This window comes from Diabrotica undecimpunctata, chromosome 8 (genome assembly GCF_040954645.1).
Source record: "Diabrotica undecimpunctata isolate CICGRU chromosome 8, icDiaUnde3, whole genome shotgun sequence".
NCBI lineage: Eukaryota > Metazoa > Arthropoda > Insecta > Coleoptera > Chrysomelidae > Diabrotica > Diabrotica undecimpunctata.
Window position 1 is genome coordinate 124,279,141 of NC_092810.1, and position 18,943 is coordinate 124,298,083.

The 18,943-nt window shown below is 33.0% G+C and overlaps 1 protein-coding gene across 4 annotated transcripts in view; it reads right to left on the minus strand.

Annotated features, from left to right (window-relative positions):
- Positions 1-1,997: 1,997 nt before the first annotated feature.
- LOC140447948 (uncharacterized) overlaps positions 1,998-18,943 on the minus strand; it is a 421,074-nt gene continuing 404,128 nt past the window's right edge. For all 4 annotated transcript variants that reach the window (XM_072540908.1, XM_072540906.1, XM_072540907.1 and 1 more), the window contains one exon: positions 1,998-13,402. In XM_072540908.1, coding sequence (XP_072397009.1) covers positions 12,368-13,402 — 1,035 coding nt within the window. In that variant the 3' untranslated portion in view covers positions 1,998-12,367. The remainder of the gene's footprint in view (positions 13,403-18,943) is intronic.

Here is an 18,943-nt window from a genome sequence, read left to right on the forward strand (position 1 = left end):
TTTTTGATCCCATATCACTTGTAATGGAAACAACAATAAAATTTGCCCCATAAAGCTCAGAAATAATTTCTTCAATAATTTTTTTTGACATCGGTTGATCAAATTTGTAGTACAAAGGTTGTTTCCAATTTGAAACTAATCCACGCACCATAACTGTCTGACAAGCTTTATGCGGTCCAACGACTTGCTCGTACTTTTTATCGATGTCCATTTTGTTTGATATAAATATTTCATCGAATGCCAAAACGCACAACCGATCAAGACTATTGAAATCTGTTGATTTCTTCTTCATTAACGTTATTACGCTTTTTAGAATTCCGTCATTGACTTTAAAATTGCTAGCCCAATTTCTTAATGTTGACATAGCTGGTAATGGATAATTATTGGCCCTTAAATATCTATAAGCTTTTGGGCTGACACTTCGCAGGGATATTGCTGAAGCAATGTCTTCTGTGGACCACCGAATCCTCGTACTTTGGTTTGGTTTTAACAAAATTCTAATTTGACCCGGTGTGAACAGTTTCTTTAAGATATTTGTATATTTTTGGGAAGTGGTAGATTTTGTTTGTTCAATTTCTTTTGAAAGCTGTTTGTTTTGAGTCTCAAGTAGCGTTAATTTCTCTTTGAGTTTAAACAATTCGGTACAACATATGCATGTGTGTTTAATTTCATCTGTTCTGGAAGTAAAATAAGTCTTTTATTTAAAACTCATGTAAATTTATTTAAAAATTATGTCAATATTAAAATTTTTGATTTACTTTACACTTACTGGGTGTTTGATATGGTTGACAGCTCGGACTCTTCAGTAATGGTCTGGATCTCTAATGGGTCCGAAGTGCTGGCCACTATATTTATGATACCTTCCAATTGTTCTCTACGGCTTCTTTTTACAATTCGTAATGTTCTTTCCTCAAATTTTCTCTTTTGAGAAGTATTAAATGAACTGCCAGGTAAATTTAATGTTGGTATAGCATCAGATTTTAAGAGACGAGCATTCTTTGGACAATAATTGAGAAGCCTTTGCCTCATGGTTATTTCAAAACACGTATTTTCAAAGTGTATTGAGCAAATCGTTGCTGCAAAAAATTTAAAGTACTGAATAAAGGTAGTTATAAAATCGATTTTTAAAAATAATAGGCAATTTAAAAAAATTTAAATGTGGCAGTCGAGGAACTGCCGACAGAAGCTATGCTGGAACTGAATATAAAAATGAGGATATATTGTATTGAGGGCTGAGAATAAAAATAACATGTCTAAAAATAAATAAAATGGAATGAAATTATCATTTGACAATAAATAATACAAAAAGATGAAGAGGGAGGAAAATAATACAAAAAAAAAACAAAAGAATAAGATACAATGAAGAAGAAGAAACAGTTTATCGTTTGCTCAATGCACCTTTAAAGTAGCAGAAGACGAAGAACTTAAAAACGTCAAGGTAAACAGAAGAAACAGATGATGAAGAAAATAAGTTGATAAAGTAAATTAAACATTTGAATAAAGTTCCGGAAGAATCATAGCTTCAAAAATATATGTTTCATTTTGCATAAAAAGATATAGGTACTTATTTGTTTTTGAGGAGTCTTTCAAAAATCATTTTTTAAAGGAAAACTTACCATTTTTTAAATTTATTTTATCTTCTCTCCGGCATGCGATTATCCACTGCTTTCTCAGCTCATCTGTCTTGGGGAAACGAAAGTATTTTATATCTGTGCCTTTTGTACACTGATTATAATTTGTACATTTAGCTACGGCACAACTAGGCATTGTAAATTATTTCTACCACAACACTATCACAATAACACAATTAAATATATTACAAATGTAATATTTACTTTATAATAATACTAGAAAGTCGTAATCGAAGATCTAAACAACACATTTACTAATACATTTAAATGGCAAATCTCGCAGAGCTCCTCGCACGTGACGTCATGCGCGCGTCGAACCGAATTACGGTTCTATATTTAGCATACCGTTGTGTGTGTATCGTGGGAGCTACAAATCATTTCTATTTGAAAATTGCTGATTCAGCTGTGGCACCAGATAAGCCTGAATAAATTCCAGATAACGAGCTGCAATTAAGTTTTTCTCAAAAACCGCAAAGCCGGCATTGTTTATAATGCCGTCCCAAACATTCACCTTCTCAGGATATTGTCTGTCCTATATTCTTCTATCGAATGTGGATTTTCACTTGCCCAATATAGATATGTCTGACAGTTTACGTGACTGTTGGGCATAAAAGCCGCTTCATCTGAAAAAAGTATTTTACTATGAAACTCTGATTTGTTAGATCGTTCCATAATGGTTTTACAGAATTTTATTCTTCTATCAAACTCCACATTTAACAGTTCTTGGCCCAGATGTACTTTGTGTAAATGCCACGTATCTTGTCTTGTCTTGTCTTGAACTGGTATGTATTAAAACGCCAATACAACATCCAGTTTTTTAGCTTCAGGTATTGATTTTATACCACTTCTGGCGAAATCTTGAACCGTTTCTCGATTTTTTTTTAAATTTTGCTAATCGTTGATTGAGAAATCAGTTAGCGGTTAGGGTATTTAGCATTAAATAAATTACGAAATTCTGCTTGAGTCCTCACTCTATCTCCACAATCATTCATGATTAAAATCTTAATTCGTTCTGTTTCTGTAAGTTTTATTCTTATTAATGCTTGTATTAATGTCAGCAAAAAACTAATGCTAATGCCAATAACGACCAACCAATGACAATACTGATTTAAATATTTTTGTGAAAATAACTTTGAATACTTGACTGATAAATAAAATAATTAATTTCGAGTTAGAATGTAGCATTGTTATCAATCAAACTATTTCTTTTTTCAAAACAAGCAAAAAGCACAACCTTGTTTTATTCGCAGTGGCGGTCCTTACTGCAATTTAGTTCATTGAATGAGTATTTGTTGTAATTCCATAACTTAACTAAGTGCATAATTTTAGTATACCCTGTAGAAATAAATATTAGAATGATACATCGTTGCAAAGGCGATTAGGAGACCTTTCGAGGACCATTGGTGGTCATTCAAAATAATGAATATATTCCATAGATTTGCAGCATACTGTACACTTACAAATGAAAATTATATGTACTATATCTATTTATCATAGAAAGAAAAGACAGTCTATTACTGTTTAGTTCATATCCTAAAAATAATTAAGAGCACGTTGACTAGAATACGACTTACCAAGCAATGCTTTTTTTATTACTGACGACTGACATACATGAGAAAAAATATAAAATTGTTTCAGGTTCAGAAAAAGCATGGGTAAACTTTATTTAAAATAACGGTGACGTCAAAAGTAAGTACTGGTTTGTAAGTTTCAAAATTGAATTCCTTAAGCTCTTCTTCTACAAAAAGAGTAGAATACTTGCATGTTGTCTTCTTTATACTGATCTTTTTAATTTAAGAATGAATATATCATAAAAGATACAGTCCATCTGCTAGATTTATGCACAAGTATGGCATTATTCACGAATTATTTTTTATATTACGCCTCTTTCCTATTCACAGTAACTAACTGGGTGAACTTAAGCCGCCTGTCCAAACACATTTTCGTGTCATTTACATTCAATCCTTTTTCGTACTTTGAATCTACATATTTTTAAACAAACAGTTGTTATAACGACTAACCGATACCTTCGTGTTTGATTTATTAGGGTAAGAATTTATATGTATTAGCTAATGACGAGAAATATATAATTCATTCTAATCTCTAAATTGACATTTAATTATTTAAATACGACTTAAACCACGTCAACGGAGTGACGAAACATTTTTTAACGGTTTTTATTTTTAGACTGGTAAACCTGGTAAACCTGGTAAACAATTGAATTCTCAAGCACAACAACTAGTGTTAAATGTGTTAAAGCATTGCGAATTCGAAAAAATGAATGAAGGGCCTTTGGAGCCATTTTCATCTGTTCAACAGGTAACATATTGAAATGTATGTTCGTTTATCAAAATATGTACGTATCATTGAGCAATTCTTTATTTAAGAGAGTACCTGCTGCATAAAAAATATTATTACGAACAGTATTTACAATTATTTACAAAACCCAGGCAAAAGTAGATCACGCTCGAAAAACAAGACAGCTGATCTATCTAAGGGATCAAAAATGGCAGTGTGGAATTACGACATGTACCTACCAACAAAGTAAGTATCAATTTCTTCAATCTGAATTTAATAATTAACCAAAACGTACTTTTTAATCAATACTTTATATAAAAAATGTATGTTGTAAAAAAGGATTGATGAAAGTAGTTTAAGGAAATTTGTGTTAAATACATTGATTGATATTAGATCAATTTTTTTTATTTGAAATAATTTATAGTGTTATAAAAACAAAGCATTTATTTTATTTACATTAAACTAATTCGAACAGCGCTGTTTTTTTTTATTTAGAAAAACATGTTAATCTGCAAAGTAAAAGTAATGAATTAAGGGATAAAGAAGTTGCATTTATTGAGAAAACATGTGTTGGCATTTTGGTAAAAGAATTGCCGATTTAAATACGAAAAAGACAATAATCGAAGAGCATTGATTGAGCGCATCAGTATTACAGCTTTAAGAGCCAAGTTCATTCGTAAATATTAGGAAAATCTTAATAGCGTGCAAAATAATCAACCAAAATATACTGAGATATTTTGGACATATAACTAGAAGAAGAGAAGGCATGGAGCGAATGATAGTTGAAGGTAACGTAGCGAAAAAATACAGGGGAAGATCTCCAGTACGATGGTTGGACCAAATAAAGATGACTGGTTACTCATTCTCTGAAGCAAAACAAAACGCACAGGAGAGAGGTGATTGGACAGAAATAGTTAAACAAATCACATGACACCACTAAATCCTTACTAAGGAGAAAATGTTAAGGAGGAGGAATAGCGTGCACTCAGAGACCTTGTTTTTTTGGACGAAACGTGGATTTATTCAAAAGAAAATTAAACAATTTCCTGACAACACAACAGTGTTAAAAGTATACCGTAAACCAGAAATTTATGATGGTAAACGTTTTATAATTATTCACGCTGGTTCTTCGAAAGGGTTTGGTACTGAAGCAAGGTTATTATTTTGCTCAATATCTTAAGTAGCTGATTATCATGGGGAAATGAACAATTCAATTTTCACTAAATGAGTTTATTTGTGGCAAAACACAAAAACGCATACGAAAGATAAACTGTCGACCTTTAAAACGCATCTTGATTTTTGTTGATAGGACGCTTGAATAAAAAGAAATCGAATTTTTACCACCAAGCTGATACAAATTTTATTGAACATTGATTTCTTGCGCGTAACTGATATTCAAAATCGACGGTCGCTTCAAGCGTTGTCTCTGAAAGAACGGTTCATTCTACACAAAAAGTGCTAATAAACATTTTTTTTTGTAGTAAATCGATTTTTTTGTGTTTTTACCACCCTACCAGGAGGGTTTTAAGGGGTCCCAAAATTAAAATGCTCGGCAAAATTCAGCTTGTTTGTATGATTTTTAGAGGTTTAGTGACATTTTCGTCTCTGACGACTGGAGTATAAAGTATATGTTATTTTAAAATGTAATATTTAGGAATGTACAAAATGAAATAGTTATGATTAAATGATTATTGAGCACGCACACAAATATAATTGTAAATTAAAGGCATAATTACATGAAAATTGAAAATTAAATGCTGTATGTACCGCTAGAGAAAATATAAATAAAACTTGTTACTTGTTATAATATTATTATTCCGACAAATTGCGTTCAACGAAATTTCTAATTAAAAAGCAGGTGGAATTTGCGTTTAAAATTATTTAGTTTCCGAGACGAAACTGTTGTTTTCAACACAATCACTAAAATAATTAATATATGAATTTCATAAAGTATGTTCATGCACGCAAATGTAAGAGAATAAAAATGAGAGATACTCCTAATTTTCATTAATTTCAAAAGTGCTCTTCATGCACTAATACGTTCTAAAATAATAGAAGCAAATTGAACAAGTGAGGAACAGAATACAACTAGGGAAAATGATAAAATTAAGACCCAGGATCGCTAGAACAAATTACAAAGATAAGCTTCAATGAAACAACTTCTAAGGAAATTCAAATAGTGTTTTACTTTACACAGTAAAGTAACAAAAATGAACTTATATGGAATGGAAACAGTAATATTTGATACAAAAGAAGACGATATCCTTCTGAAATTCAACAGAAAGACTATAAGAATAATACTAGGCTCAAATATAATAAGGAATTTTGAAATGAGTTAAAAAATCAAAGAATGGATTGGATTTATATACAGTCCATCTAATTTACAAACCGTTGCACGTCATTATCTACGTCAGAGATCGAAGTTGACATAGTTGCCAAAGTATAAAAAAATCCTGAATCCATTTTAAATCAAATAGGTCACATAATTATTATTAAATTCTTACGTGACATTTTTGAAATAAAACACACTAATTTTGTTCTAAAAAGAACAGATTTTATTAAATAGGTAAAAATATAAAACAAGAGGTATTCACTTTAAAATTTAAAATAATAAAATACAAAAAGTGTCAACACAGCAACTGTCAAATAAGTGTTAACAATTTATGCCAAAATTTCACCTTCGTTCGATTACAGTTACAGTGTGTTCCGAACAAATGTTCTTCATAAAAATGCTTTATAATCCATTTATACAAATTAAATGAAACATATTGTTGTCTATTTCTTTAAGTTAACATTAATAGAAATCTTTAAATATTAGTTCTACGCGTATATAATAAAATATGTCTAGTGGCTGTAATGCCAGTGTACTCGGCAAAGTGATTCTAAAAAAGAACACACCTACCGCCTAAATATTTCGTGTTGGTATCATGTGACGTCACGGGCTATGACGCCGATGACGTGCAACGGTTTGTAAATTAGATGGACTGTAGAGTAGACCACATTTAGAGATTTCGGCAAGGATAACCAACTAGACTCCACCATAAAGCAGATGCAGAGAAATAGCTAACAAAAGACGACGTAGAAGGAGTAAAAATTATGAGTATCAAGGACTGGAGAGCATCATGTAGAGACAGAAAAATAAGAAATAAATTAAACAAAAAACTATGAAGGGCAAAAATGAATAATCACCTCGAAAATAGAATTTTAAAATGCCCAGGTGCTGGTCATAATCCAAATGGGGATTTGACGGCTTTCATCACCATAATAATACGTCGGGGGTCGAAATATATGTAACTATATTTGTTATGAAAGGATATTCAGCTATTCCTGAATATAGGTCTAATCTAATTTAGGCCATTGATCTCCGTCATGTACTTTTCGTATGTATTTTCTGCTGTAGTTTCGATATAATCTAACAATCTTTTTAATGCTTCCTCTATTTTTTTTTAGTTTTTCGTGGTCTAAGTAAAGCGTGAAAGCTAATTTATATCAGCTTTAAAATTTCTGAATGTATTTCATCTTTCCTTACTCCTTTGTTATTTGTAGACATAATATATCCCCATCTAGTGCTCTTTAAATGAAGTAAAAGATTATTTCCTTATATTATATAAAATTTGCTTCTATTTAATTCAGAGTGTACTAGTCTTTTACGGACTGAAGGGTTGTGTATTAACCACCGATATACGAATGGATCTCAAAAGATACGTATAATACAGTGGCACGTTAACGAGATATGCATATTCTCCTTTGTATATATATATATATATATATATATATATATATATATATATATATATATATATATATATATAGGCAAAAGATAAAATTATTTATTGCAACACCATCACAACATCAACTATTAATAAAAAATTACCATCGATCGCTTTTATATTTTCTTAAGTTGTTACAAACTGCTCCACAACAGACATAGTGTAGGAGATACGCTTGTATAGAAACAAATAATATATCGATTGCGAGAGGGGTCAGGCAAGGATGCGTCTTGTCTCCGACGCTTTTCAACGTGTACTCACAGGTCATATTCAGAAAAGCCTTATGGGAAAGAACAGAGGGACTAAGAATTGGTGGAGAAATCGTAAACACCATGAGATTTGCAGATGACACGGTAATAATGGCTGAAAGTATAGAAGAACTACAAACTTTACTAGATGCAATAAATAGTGAATGCATTCAAATGGGACTTGATATCGACACAGATAAGACCAAATTTATGATAGTATGATAGTATCAAGAAGTCCAATAAATAATGAACAACTAACCCTTGGTGGACAGCAAATAGAGAGAGTGACAAAATATAAATATCTGGGAGCTTACATCAACACAGAATTAGATCCAGACCAAGAGATCAGGGTACGAATAGAAATGACAAGGGCAGCGTTCTTAAAATTTAAGCAATTGTTCTGTGACAAAAATCTGAATACTGCGCCGAGACTGGGGTTTGTTGAATGTTACGTCTGATCCCAACTATTGTACGGGGTAGAAACATGGACGCAAATAGTTAAGAAGCTTGAAGCCTTTGAACTTTGGATATACCGGAGAATGTTAAGAATTCCATGGACTGCCATGGTCACAAATGAGGAAGTGCTGAGAAGGATGGGTCGAGACAAAAAATTGTTGAAAACAATAAAAGTACGCAAGACTGCATACCTTGGACACATACTGAGGAATGATAAATATAGTCTTTTGCAGGTCATCATGCAGGGTAGAGTTGATGACAAAAAGGGAATAGGTAGAAATAGGAAGTCATGGCTACGAAATTTCGAGACGGACAAACATGACTGTAGACGAATTATTCCACGATGGAAAAGACAGAGAAACTTTTAGAATGTGGTCGCCAACCTCCGTTAATGAGGAGGGCATAGGAAAAAGATACGCTTGTAGCTCGTCCCTTCTAAGTTTTTCATCTAAATACTTCATTTTTAAACATTTTATAAGATGAATTACATTTTAATGATGATCAAAGTTATCCAGAATAGTAGTACAGTGGGTTTAATTAATATATGTACAGCTGGTTCCTAAAAAAAAACTGATACGACTCTTAGTAAGATTTGATCATTTTGTGCAGTGTATTATTGATTGTTCTGACATTAAATTGCATTGATTATGACAGACAAATAATAAAATAAACAAACAACAAGCAATTGATTACATATGTTAATTCATAAATTGTAATAATTATTAAGGTCTAAATTTTGATATTATTTTGAATTCCTGCATTTTATAAATAAATGATAGTTTTTACATATAATGAGGTTGTTGTTATTATTTTTATTATTATTAAGGAATAAAACAAACAATTTAACTCAAAAATATATTAAAGCAAGAATTGTAATTAAATTAAAAAATAACTGGTCACTATCAGAGGCAGCAAAACATTTTAACATAAGCAGGACCACAGTTTTTCTATTAATACAAAATGGAGGGACCGTTTTATAATAACCCCCACACATTCTCGATTGGGTTTAAATCTGGACTATAGCTGGGCCATGGTAAGGTTTCCATATTGTTATTCTGGAGACACTGGTTTATTATATTTGCAGTGTGAACAGGACAATTATCTTGTTGGAGGATATAATTATTTTCTGGATACAACTGTTCTACACTGGAAAACATGATGTTTTCTAGAATATTCAGATAAGTCTGCCCAACAAACCTGCCATTAATACGCCATACCATCCCAATCCTCTAGATGAAATCTATCCCCATATATCGACGCTTAAATGACCAGCTGATCGATATCTATCAACATATAAAGGATTAAATCTATTATTATCTGGTCTATACACCCCAATTTTGCAGTTTTTAGAAGATTTAGGATATGGTTTTTAGAAGATTGAAAAATTTTCTCATCTGTAAATATTACCCTGTCTCAAAAATCTTGATTTTGTAGCTGGTGGTTTAAAGTAAATATAAGTCTTGATTGCTTCTGTTGTGGTGTAAAAGCTTGTTTTTTTGATGCAGTTATATTAAATTAAATATTAAAATATTAAAAACTGTTCGCTACGGCAGATAGTGACCAACAATCTTCTAATTTCGTTACAATTCTGGCTTTTAGTTCTTTGCTAGCTGTGGAGCCATTTTTTGAGGTTGAACAGAATAAGTTATCTGACAAATTTTAAGATTTGACAATGACAGTGACAGTATGTAAATAATAAGTATTTATCCTTCAAAATACACTTCAATTTTCTACAAAATACGCTTAAGAGTCGTTGAGTCGTATCAGTTTTTTTAGGAACCAGCTGTACATGTTTTAGCTGCGCAATTTTGAGGTCAAAACATGATGACTCGAAAAAATATTCCTTCTCTATGTTTCAGGGTGTTTCATTAAAATATTTATACCATTGTAAAATACAAATTATTTATTGAATGAAAAATGGTAAAACAATGAGAAAAATTTAAGAAACGCTGGCTAGAAATAAACAGTGAGTGATTTAGAATACGAATACGTCCAACATTATATTCTAAAATAGTAGTAGTGGATCTTTACACAAGTATGACATTATTCACGAATTATCTTAATACTTATAAGTTATCATTTCTACTCGCGAGTTAAAATCATGAAACTAGCCGCTTACCTATATACATCGGAATATATTAAACAAAGATAACAGAAGAATTAAAACAAAAATTGTTACATACACTGACAACTGGCAATTTTTACTTTTTTAACTGCCTATGCGTTTTTAATCGATTTTACTATTACTTACATTTTCAGTTAATTTTCATGCATTGCTCTTATTTTTTTTTCAAAAAGATTTGTTATACCGGCTAACTATTACCTTGTGTTCAATTTTTTGAGGTACTTACATAATTAAAAGCTAAAATGATAACTCATATTTTCTAACCTCGAAATTGACCTTTTTTTATTTGACATTTCTTACTTCTTATATAGACATAAGGGTTTGGATTTGGATTTCATATAAACATTATTGATAACTTTTTTGCAAATATCCAGCCGAACAAAAATACCGTATAATCCTGATATAGTTAGTTCTAGGAGAAATGTTTTCAAAAAAATTATTATTTAGGTCCAAGATATTTAAAAAATCATTATTATTTGCATATTTTTAACAATTAAAAAGACCACCTACTGACATGAAATCAAAAATAACCGACAGAGGATTTCGGTTTAAAAATATTGCTACTGTAACAAAAATCAACCTATTTAGAAAATCTCTTAAAATATCCGAAACTACATCTTAGAATATTTGAATCTTGAAGTGGAAACACGTATCAAACGGATGAAGTTAGGAGGTCAACCAAAATGCCAATCGGTTATCAAAGGGCGTATGAAAAAATTTGCGCGTATCTAACAAAAGTAAATGATCGTTAATGATAATGCTTAAAGTTTACATAGCATCCAGTGGTCAAGTAATTATTTTTAGCTCAGCTGTTTTCTCAATTCTTACAATTATCCATATCGAGTATTAAATATTTACAACTAATAAACTCGTAAGTATTTCAAGCACGTAAATGAAATTCGAACGTAAGCCGATTTTAGACAAAGAGAGTTCTATCAGAGTGTTGACAGGGTACAACTCCACTAACCTAGGGTGTTGACCGAAGGCCAACCGCTTCTACTAGAGTGTTAATCTAGTGGCAGCTCCTTACTGGCCTTAGAGTGTTGATCTGAGACATATCTGTTCCGTGGCTAAGTGTTGACTAGTCACTTCCCGGTCCTTACCGGATCAAGTGTTGATCGATTCGACTACCTCTAACCCATCATTCCTGTTCGTCAATGTGTGTATTAACACAACTTATTTTTGTTTCGATTTTTACATGACATTAACTATATTTTATTTTTAGCAGGTTTTAAACAGTAGATCATCCAAACGTCAATACTGTCGTCGCTAGGATTGACATTTAATTTTTATTGTACATATTATCTAGGATATGGTTTTTATTTTGTTATTTATTTATTTTGAATATATTTTTATTTAAATTAAACCTGTATTTTGCTGTCTAAAAGAGCTACACCATTCATTCACGTCAGACATTGTGTGTTATAGTTAAAATTCTTATACATTTGGTATTAAATTGTGAAGAATTATTTAACTCAGTAATACCGGTAATGATAACAAAAGTAGTCTCGCATATATTGCAACGAGAGAATGTCAGTTGAGAGTGTCAGGTGTGTATTTATAACAGATTCCTACACCTGCCACCAATTTGGTGTCAGGTGTAGAGTCAATCAGTGTCAGTGCAATTTATAATAGATTGACCTGTATTACAAGAAGATAAATATATATGGACGGACATTTGGCCGTTGAATATGTATGCTATATATAATATTGATTTTTGAATTACATTAGAAAATATAAAAAAATATATATTAACGAGCAAATTATCTTTAAACATACCACAATCTATTTAATAAATATTGGCCTGAATGACAAAATAATTAATATAAATCATAAATCCTATTTACTCTTATGCCTCATAATAGAGGGTGGTGGTTGCGAATTACTTTTACTATATCTATCACTATAAGTTCTCGACAATGTTCCTTTATACTTGTCATCAGTTCGTAAATTACTAAAACTTTCACTTATATCCTCCTTAGAACCGGACAACACTGGCACTATAACTCGAAGCCGTCCATCAGCATCGGTCGTGGTTAGTGTTCCGACTTGCGAATGAGGTCTGATGAAGTGGCCAGAATTTCTGTCCCCCTCCTGAGGTCTGGGACTAGATTCTCTTTTAAGCGACTCATTTTGCTGTATTTTAATGTGTTTACCATTACTAAGATCCTTTTTAGGTATGATTGTTTGATATATTGGATTGGGGCTAGACTCTCTTTGATTGTGTTGCAATCGGACCTGCTTGATTTCTTCTTGTTCCTTTTTGGGAATTATTTTTTGATATAACGGAGAGTCTGGGTCCTTCTGTTGATATGTGTCGTTATTGCTTTGACTGTTTTGTGCACCATAATTTTGTTGACGTAGTGTACCGTATTGAGGATTATGATAATCTTCTTTTTTACTAGGCGGTGACTGATTTGGGTTAAAATAAGTCGGATTCAGTTGTCTAGGTTCGCTATGTCTTCCAGCTCCAACCGGTTTGCCCATAAATAATTGCATATTTTTATGAGGAGGATTTTGCAAGGTATATGTATTATTCATTAAAGGTGGAGAGTACAAGCTTTGCAGCAAAAATGGCATAGACTGAGAAGAAGGATATTGGAAAGGGGTGGTTGGCTGGAAATTACTCAAGGCTTGCAGCTTTTGTATGAGTTGATTTTCAAAAGCAGCTGCATCCATAGTAGGCGGGTAAGAAAAATTGAATAGATTTCCTCCTGGATTAAATGATGTTCGAAGCGGTGACGTTGGAGGATACGATGTAGCTGGTCTGTTGTCTACTGATCCGGAGGTATTAAAGCCCAGAGGATTGGCTTTTGGACTGTCGGCATATTCGTACATATCTGGACTATCGTTTTGCCCTTGGTGGGATTGATGCTAAACACATTAAAAATATATCAGTAATTTGAATTTTTCTCTTAAAAATATATACACATTCATAATCAATTTACTTTGGCTGATTATGTTAACCGATGTTCTCACTTCAAAGAACGTTTATTTTAAAACAAAGTTAAATATAACTACATCAAATAAAAATCGGCGGAAGCTCCAATGATTTACGATTTACTACATTATTTAATAAATCTTGATAATGAATGTGTAGACTTAGTCAAAATATATTCTGATATATTAAGTATATTATACTATACTATACTATACAGGGTGTTTCATGACAAGCTTACGCTATCTATATATCGGAAAAAACAGGATTACTATGAAAATTAGTTTATGGGGATTACAAGTTATGACAAATTTAAAGAAAATATTGTGACAGACATGCCACTTCCGGTTAGATTCTACATAAGAAGCTAGATAAAAGATATCATGGGTCAAAACTTCCTATTTTTTGAGTTATTCATCTTTTTTTAAATTGTAACAGATAGAGACAAATTTTTCAAAGTTACTAATAGCTCATTTATTTATAAACATAATGACTTGAAAACCTTTGTACACAAAGAGTAGGTAACGATATTTCAGGAAATTAACTACCAATAAACCATTTCTTTAAACTTCAAACAACAGTAAGTGAATAATTTTAAACGAAACAATCTATATTTTGTAATTTTAATAAAAAAAGAAGTTAACTGTCTGTCCTTGTAGTAATTCCCTATATCTAAAGTTAATACTTTTTGAGGGACTTGTGAATTAATGTTAAAGGTAAGATATTTTTTATTGTTCTATGTTAGTAGGCCGTGTATGAAGATGTCATAAATGTCGTTATTTCTGGTTACTGATATTTTTACAAAGTGATATAAATCGCTCTTTTAGAATTCAGCAATGAGCTATATTTACTACATGTGCTATATTTACTACAAGATATCCAAACCGTAATATCGTAAGAGATTACTTAAAAATTTAACATATTTTAACTGTTATCAACAAAAAGTTAATTATTGATAATAGTGATCATACAATTGACGTGCTCGGTTACTATGCTGCTCATTCCGAAGCATCATTACGTTGTAGTGAGAGAGATTTAGGTATACCAATGCCATCTATTCACCGTCATCATTCTGGCTTTACAACCCTGCGTGGGTCGTAGCCTCCTCAAGAATTTCTCTCCAGTCATCCCTATCCATCGCCTTCCTCCGCTAAGAATGTATTCCCATATTTCTCATGTTTTCATCAATGTTATCAAGCTATCTTGTTCTCTGACCAAGGGGTCTATCAAGGAGCGTTTTTCTAGCTGGGTTATTTTGTTCCATCCGCATTACATGCCCTATCCACCTCAGACGTCCTATCTTAATATGATACGATATCTGGTTCCTGGTACATTCTATAAAGTTCGAAGTTGTATCGTCTTCTCCACACTCCATTGTCATCTAGAGAGATTTATTTTTGCAATTCTCGATATAATCGTGGATTTATGGAGGAGATTGAGTCCAAAATAGCAGTTATTGGGCGTGAAAATTCTGCGATTTATCTCTGCGGTAGTATTATTTTCAGTGTTATGGAGCGCTCCCAGGTATACAAATTTGTCCTTCGATGACGTCGTTTTCTATAATAAGTGGTTGTATGATTTGTGTTACGTGCTTATTTTCATATACTTGGTTTTGTTGGTGTTTATTATTAAACCCATTTTTGTAGATGATTCTTTTAATGCTACATATGCCTCACGTACAGCGTTTTCCGGTCTACCAACAATATTGATATTATCAGCATAGGCAACAATTTGCACTGATTTATTATATATTGAACCAATGGTTGTGATTTGTGACATACGTATGACTTTTTCCATAGCCAGATTAAACAGTATACAGAAAAAGTGGTCTCCCTGGCGCAGCCCGATATTTGTTTTAAAAGGTTCAGACAGTTCCCCCTGAATTCGTACTCTACATTCAACTTTTTCAAGAGTTAGTTTTGTTAAATTTACAAACTGATTTGGTATTCCTAACTCTTTCATTGCTTTGAACATTTCTCTTCTATTCACAGAGTCGTAGTTGCTTTGTAGTCTATAAATATGTGACGAGTATCAATGCCATATTCCAGTGTTTTTTCTAAAATTTCTTTCAATGTTGCAGTCTGATGAATTGTCGATTTACCACCTCTAAAATCAGCCTGGTATTTTCCTACTATCCGTTGTGCATATGATGCCATAGGGTAACATAGTACTGTGGAAAATATTTTATACACTGCATTTAGAAGAGTAATTCCTCTGTGGTTAGAGCATTTAAATATTCCAATCATTTGGGAGGAATTTCTGTGTCCATACTTCTTTTATAAGCTGCTGTAATGCCATTATGGTATCGTGATCACCTTCTTTATACAGTTCAGCTGGGAGATTATCTATTTGTATTTAATACATCTTTCCTTGTTGTTAATAGGTCGCCATTCTGACTTCTGCATTGTCTTGTGGTTGCATTTAATTCTTTTTTGTTGATGTTAACGTTCTTATAGAATGCTCTGAATTATTTCTATTTGTTGAGGTTTTTTGTATATTTAAGTTCCTTATTTAAGTGGTTTCGTTTTTTTTTCTTTTGTGTATGCCATCTATTCAGCGAATTAAGAAACATAAATTATATCTCTATTCTTACACTCCAGTTCAAAATTTAGTTTAGTTCAAAAGTAAATCGACCATAATAAAATTACATAATTTGTAACGATAAAATGCCAAGAAGGCAATGAATTTTTGAAGAATATTATATGGTTTGACGAATCACAATTTATAAAAAACGGAATGTTTAATAGGCATAACTGGCATTACTGGAGTGAAGTAAATGAGCATTACAAGAGTACGTGATTTTCAGGAGCGATGAGAGTTTAATGCTTTTCGTGTTATCAGACACAACCAGGTTGTAGCTCTCTACTTTTATAATGGTAACTTATACTGGTTAGAAATTGTGATTAAATAGTTTTTTATTTTCTAATAACTACTTTTTTAGGTGAGATATATCTCAATATATTTAATATATTAAAATAATTAAAAACCAATATCACCACAAGAATTTGTAAAACGATTTTTCTTCACGATCGAACTCCGCCTCGTTGTTTCAAAATGGTAAACCCATTTTTTGATGAGATATTTAAAGATAGGGCGATATCCAACAATGATACGTTGTTGTTTAACACCTCTATATTTTGTTTATATGAGGTTACATAAAAAATGAAGTATGCTTCCATCGCCTTACAACAAAGAAAGATTGTGAATTTACAATTCACAAAGCAATCAATTGACCCTCTGTAGCAACGTTTAGATGTGCAACAAACGTAAACTGTGTAAATGCTTGGAAGTTCAAGGACAAAGTTTTAAACACTTGTTGTAAGTTGTTATAATGTATGTATGTGGAATTAAACAAAAAAATGTGAGGTTCAATTTTTTAACTTCTTGTAAAAATAACCAAAATGTAATAAATTATAAAAGTATTCTCGTCACGAGGTTACGATGTTATAGGTCGTGGTCGATCTGGGTACTTTGTAGCAGCATTGAGCACGTGTCAGTATATGAAAAGTATTTAGTAAAATTCATTGGTTATTTCTAAACGAGCCATTTTTAGCACTTTTGTAATATTAGACCCAATATATTAAAATTCATAAAATACTATTAGTAATATTTTACACTGTGTTTTGTTGCATGTTTTACATTATTGTTTTAATTGGAATTGTTTTCAATCAGAATCGGGGATACACGTAGTGTGTCAAGTTTAACAAAATACCTGAGTTTACATACTTGAAATAATCTAAGCGTGGCATTGCTTACACATGTACAACAAAGATGACCGATATCGTCATAGGTGTTATGATATAAAAAGAGCAGACGAGGAATCAAGGTCTCAGAATAATATTAGTTCGTTAGTCATGACAAGATCGTTTTTACCTTGTTTAGGCCTGGGCCTCTTCAAGGAATGGGTTACTCCTTTTTTTCTCGGAGTAGTGAAGGTGTGGTAAACGGCAATCGCGTGAATGTTGTAGAAAAGTAGTGGACTACTAAGAAGCAGGGGGGAAGCTGAAAGTGACTATTGTGTGAGCGATCTAAGAAGATCCAGAAACGCACAAGAGGAAGTGGCAGCTGCCAAGCATGCCAGTTTAGGTACTTCAGGGGTTACCAGCCAAGTTTTTAGGAACGGCTCTTTATCAGCGTTGTTGGCGCGCAGTCTTTACCTGCGATATTGGATGGGGAATGATTCTAAAATATCAAAATACTCATCAGGAAGTTCGTGTCCAGTGTTGTGAAGAAGTTTAGCTGGAGGAAATGGAACTTTTGCAAGGTGTCTTCAATGTTCGTTTGGCTCTGTTGTTCGAACCCGCTATGGTTGTTAGGACATACTTCCTGCACCTTTATTGGTGTGGTGTTATATTGGCTAATGCGCATATGTGGGCTGACGGATACGACCAGTCCTTCCTCATACAGTATCTTAAGATACGACGTTCGGTGGCCATGATGGCATTGAGTTTGTGTGTCTTAAGGGAGATATGGACGCATGCCTTGAATTCGACTACCGGTCTGACGAAAGTTTTATATGTATGCAACAAAGTTTTAGAAGATGTCCCGCCCAGTTTGCCGGACAGCACTTTCAGGAGGTTAAACCTTTGCCTCATCCTATCTAGGGTTTCCTGAACGTCAGCCTTCCAGTTGAGAGTCCTTGTAAAGCGAACTCCCAAGTAGAGAACTGAGGTTCTGAAGATGAGGTCTTCTCCCAAAAGTGATATCCGGCCCCGGGCATCGCGACAATATGGAGATTTAAAAAGTATTGCTTAGGTTTTGGAGGGATTTATGGTCACTCTACATTTGTTGCACCATTTTATTACTCTGTCAAGGTAATGTTGCGACCGTTCGAATACAGACCGTTGCTGTCCACGCTCTCCGTGAGAGCCCGAGGTAAGGATGGCCGTATCATCAGCGAATAGGAGGAGAGACTCTGATCCTTCCTGTGGGCGGGAAATGTCACTGTTGTAAACTGTGTATAAAATTGGAGCAAGTATTGAGCCCTGGGGTACTCCAGCTTGTGGAGTGAATGGAGTGGATAGGTGGACAGCTATTTTGATCCTGGTTGTCCGATGAGAGAGATAGGAATTTATTAGTTTAACGAAAGGTGTGGGCAGTCCGGCAAGGTGGAGTTTTTCGATCAGTCCTGTGTGCCAGACCTGATCAAATGCCTTCTGGATGTCCAGGAATATGCCTATGACGTATTTCCTTTCGTTAATTAATTGTGAAATGAAGGTTGTTGCTTCTACCAATGCATTTTGTGTGGAGTGACCAGCCCTGAATCCGATTTGGTAATCTGGAATTTGGAAGTGAGCGTCTAGGAATTCTATGAATCTCTCCTTAAGGATCCTCTCGTAGACTTTACCTAGGATGCTCAGAAGTGAAATGGGTCTGTACGATTCAGGGTTGGTGAGGGTTTTCCCTTTTTTTGGGATCATGACTGTACTGGCTACCTTCCAAGGAATAGGAAAGTAACTCAGTGATAGAGATGCATT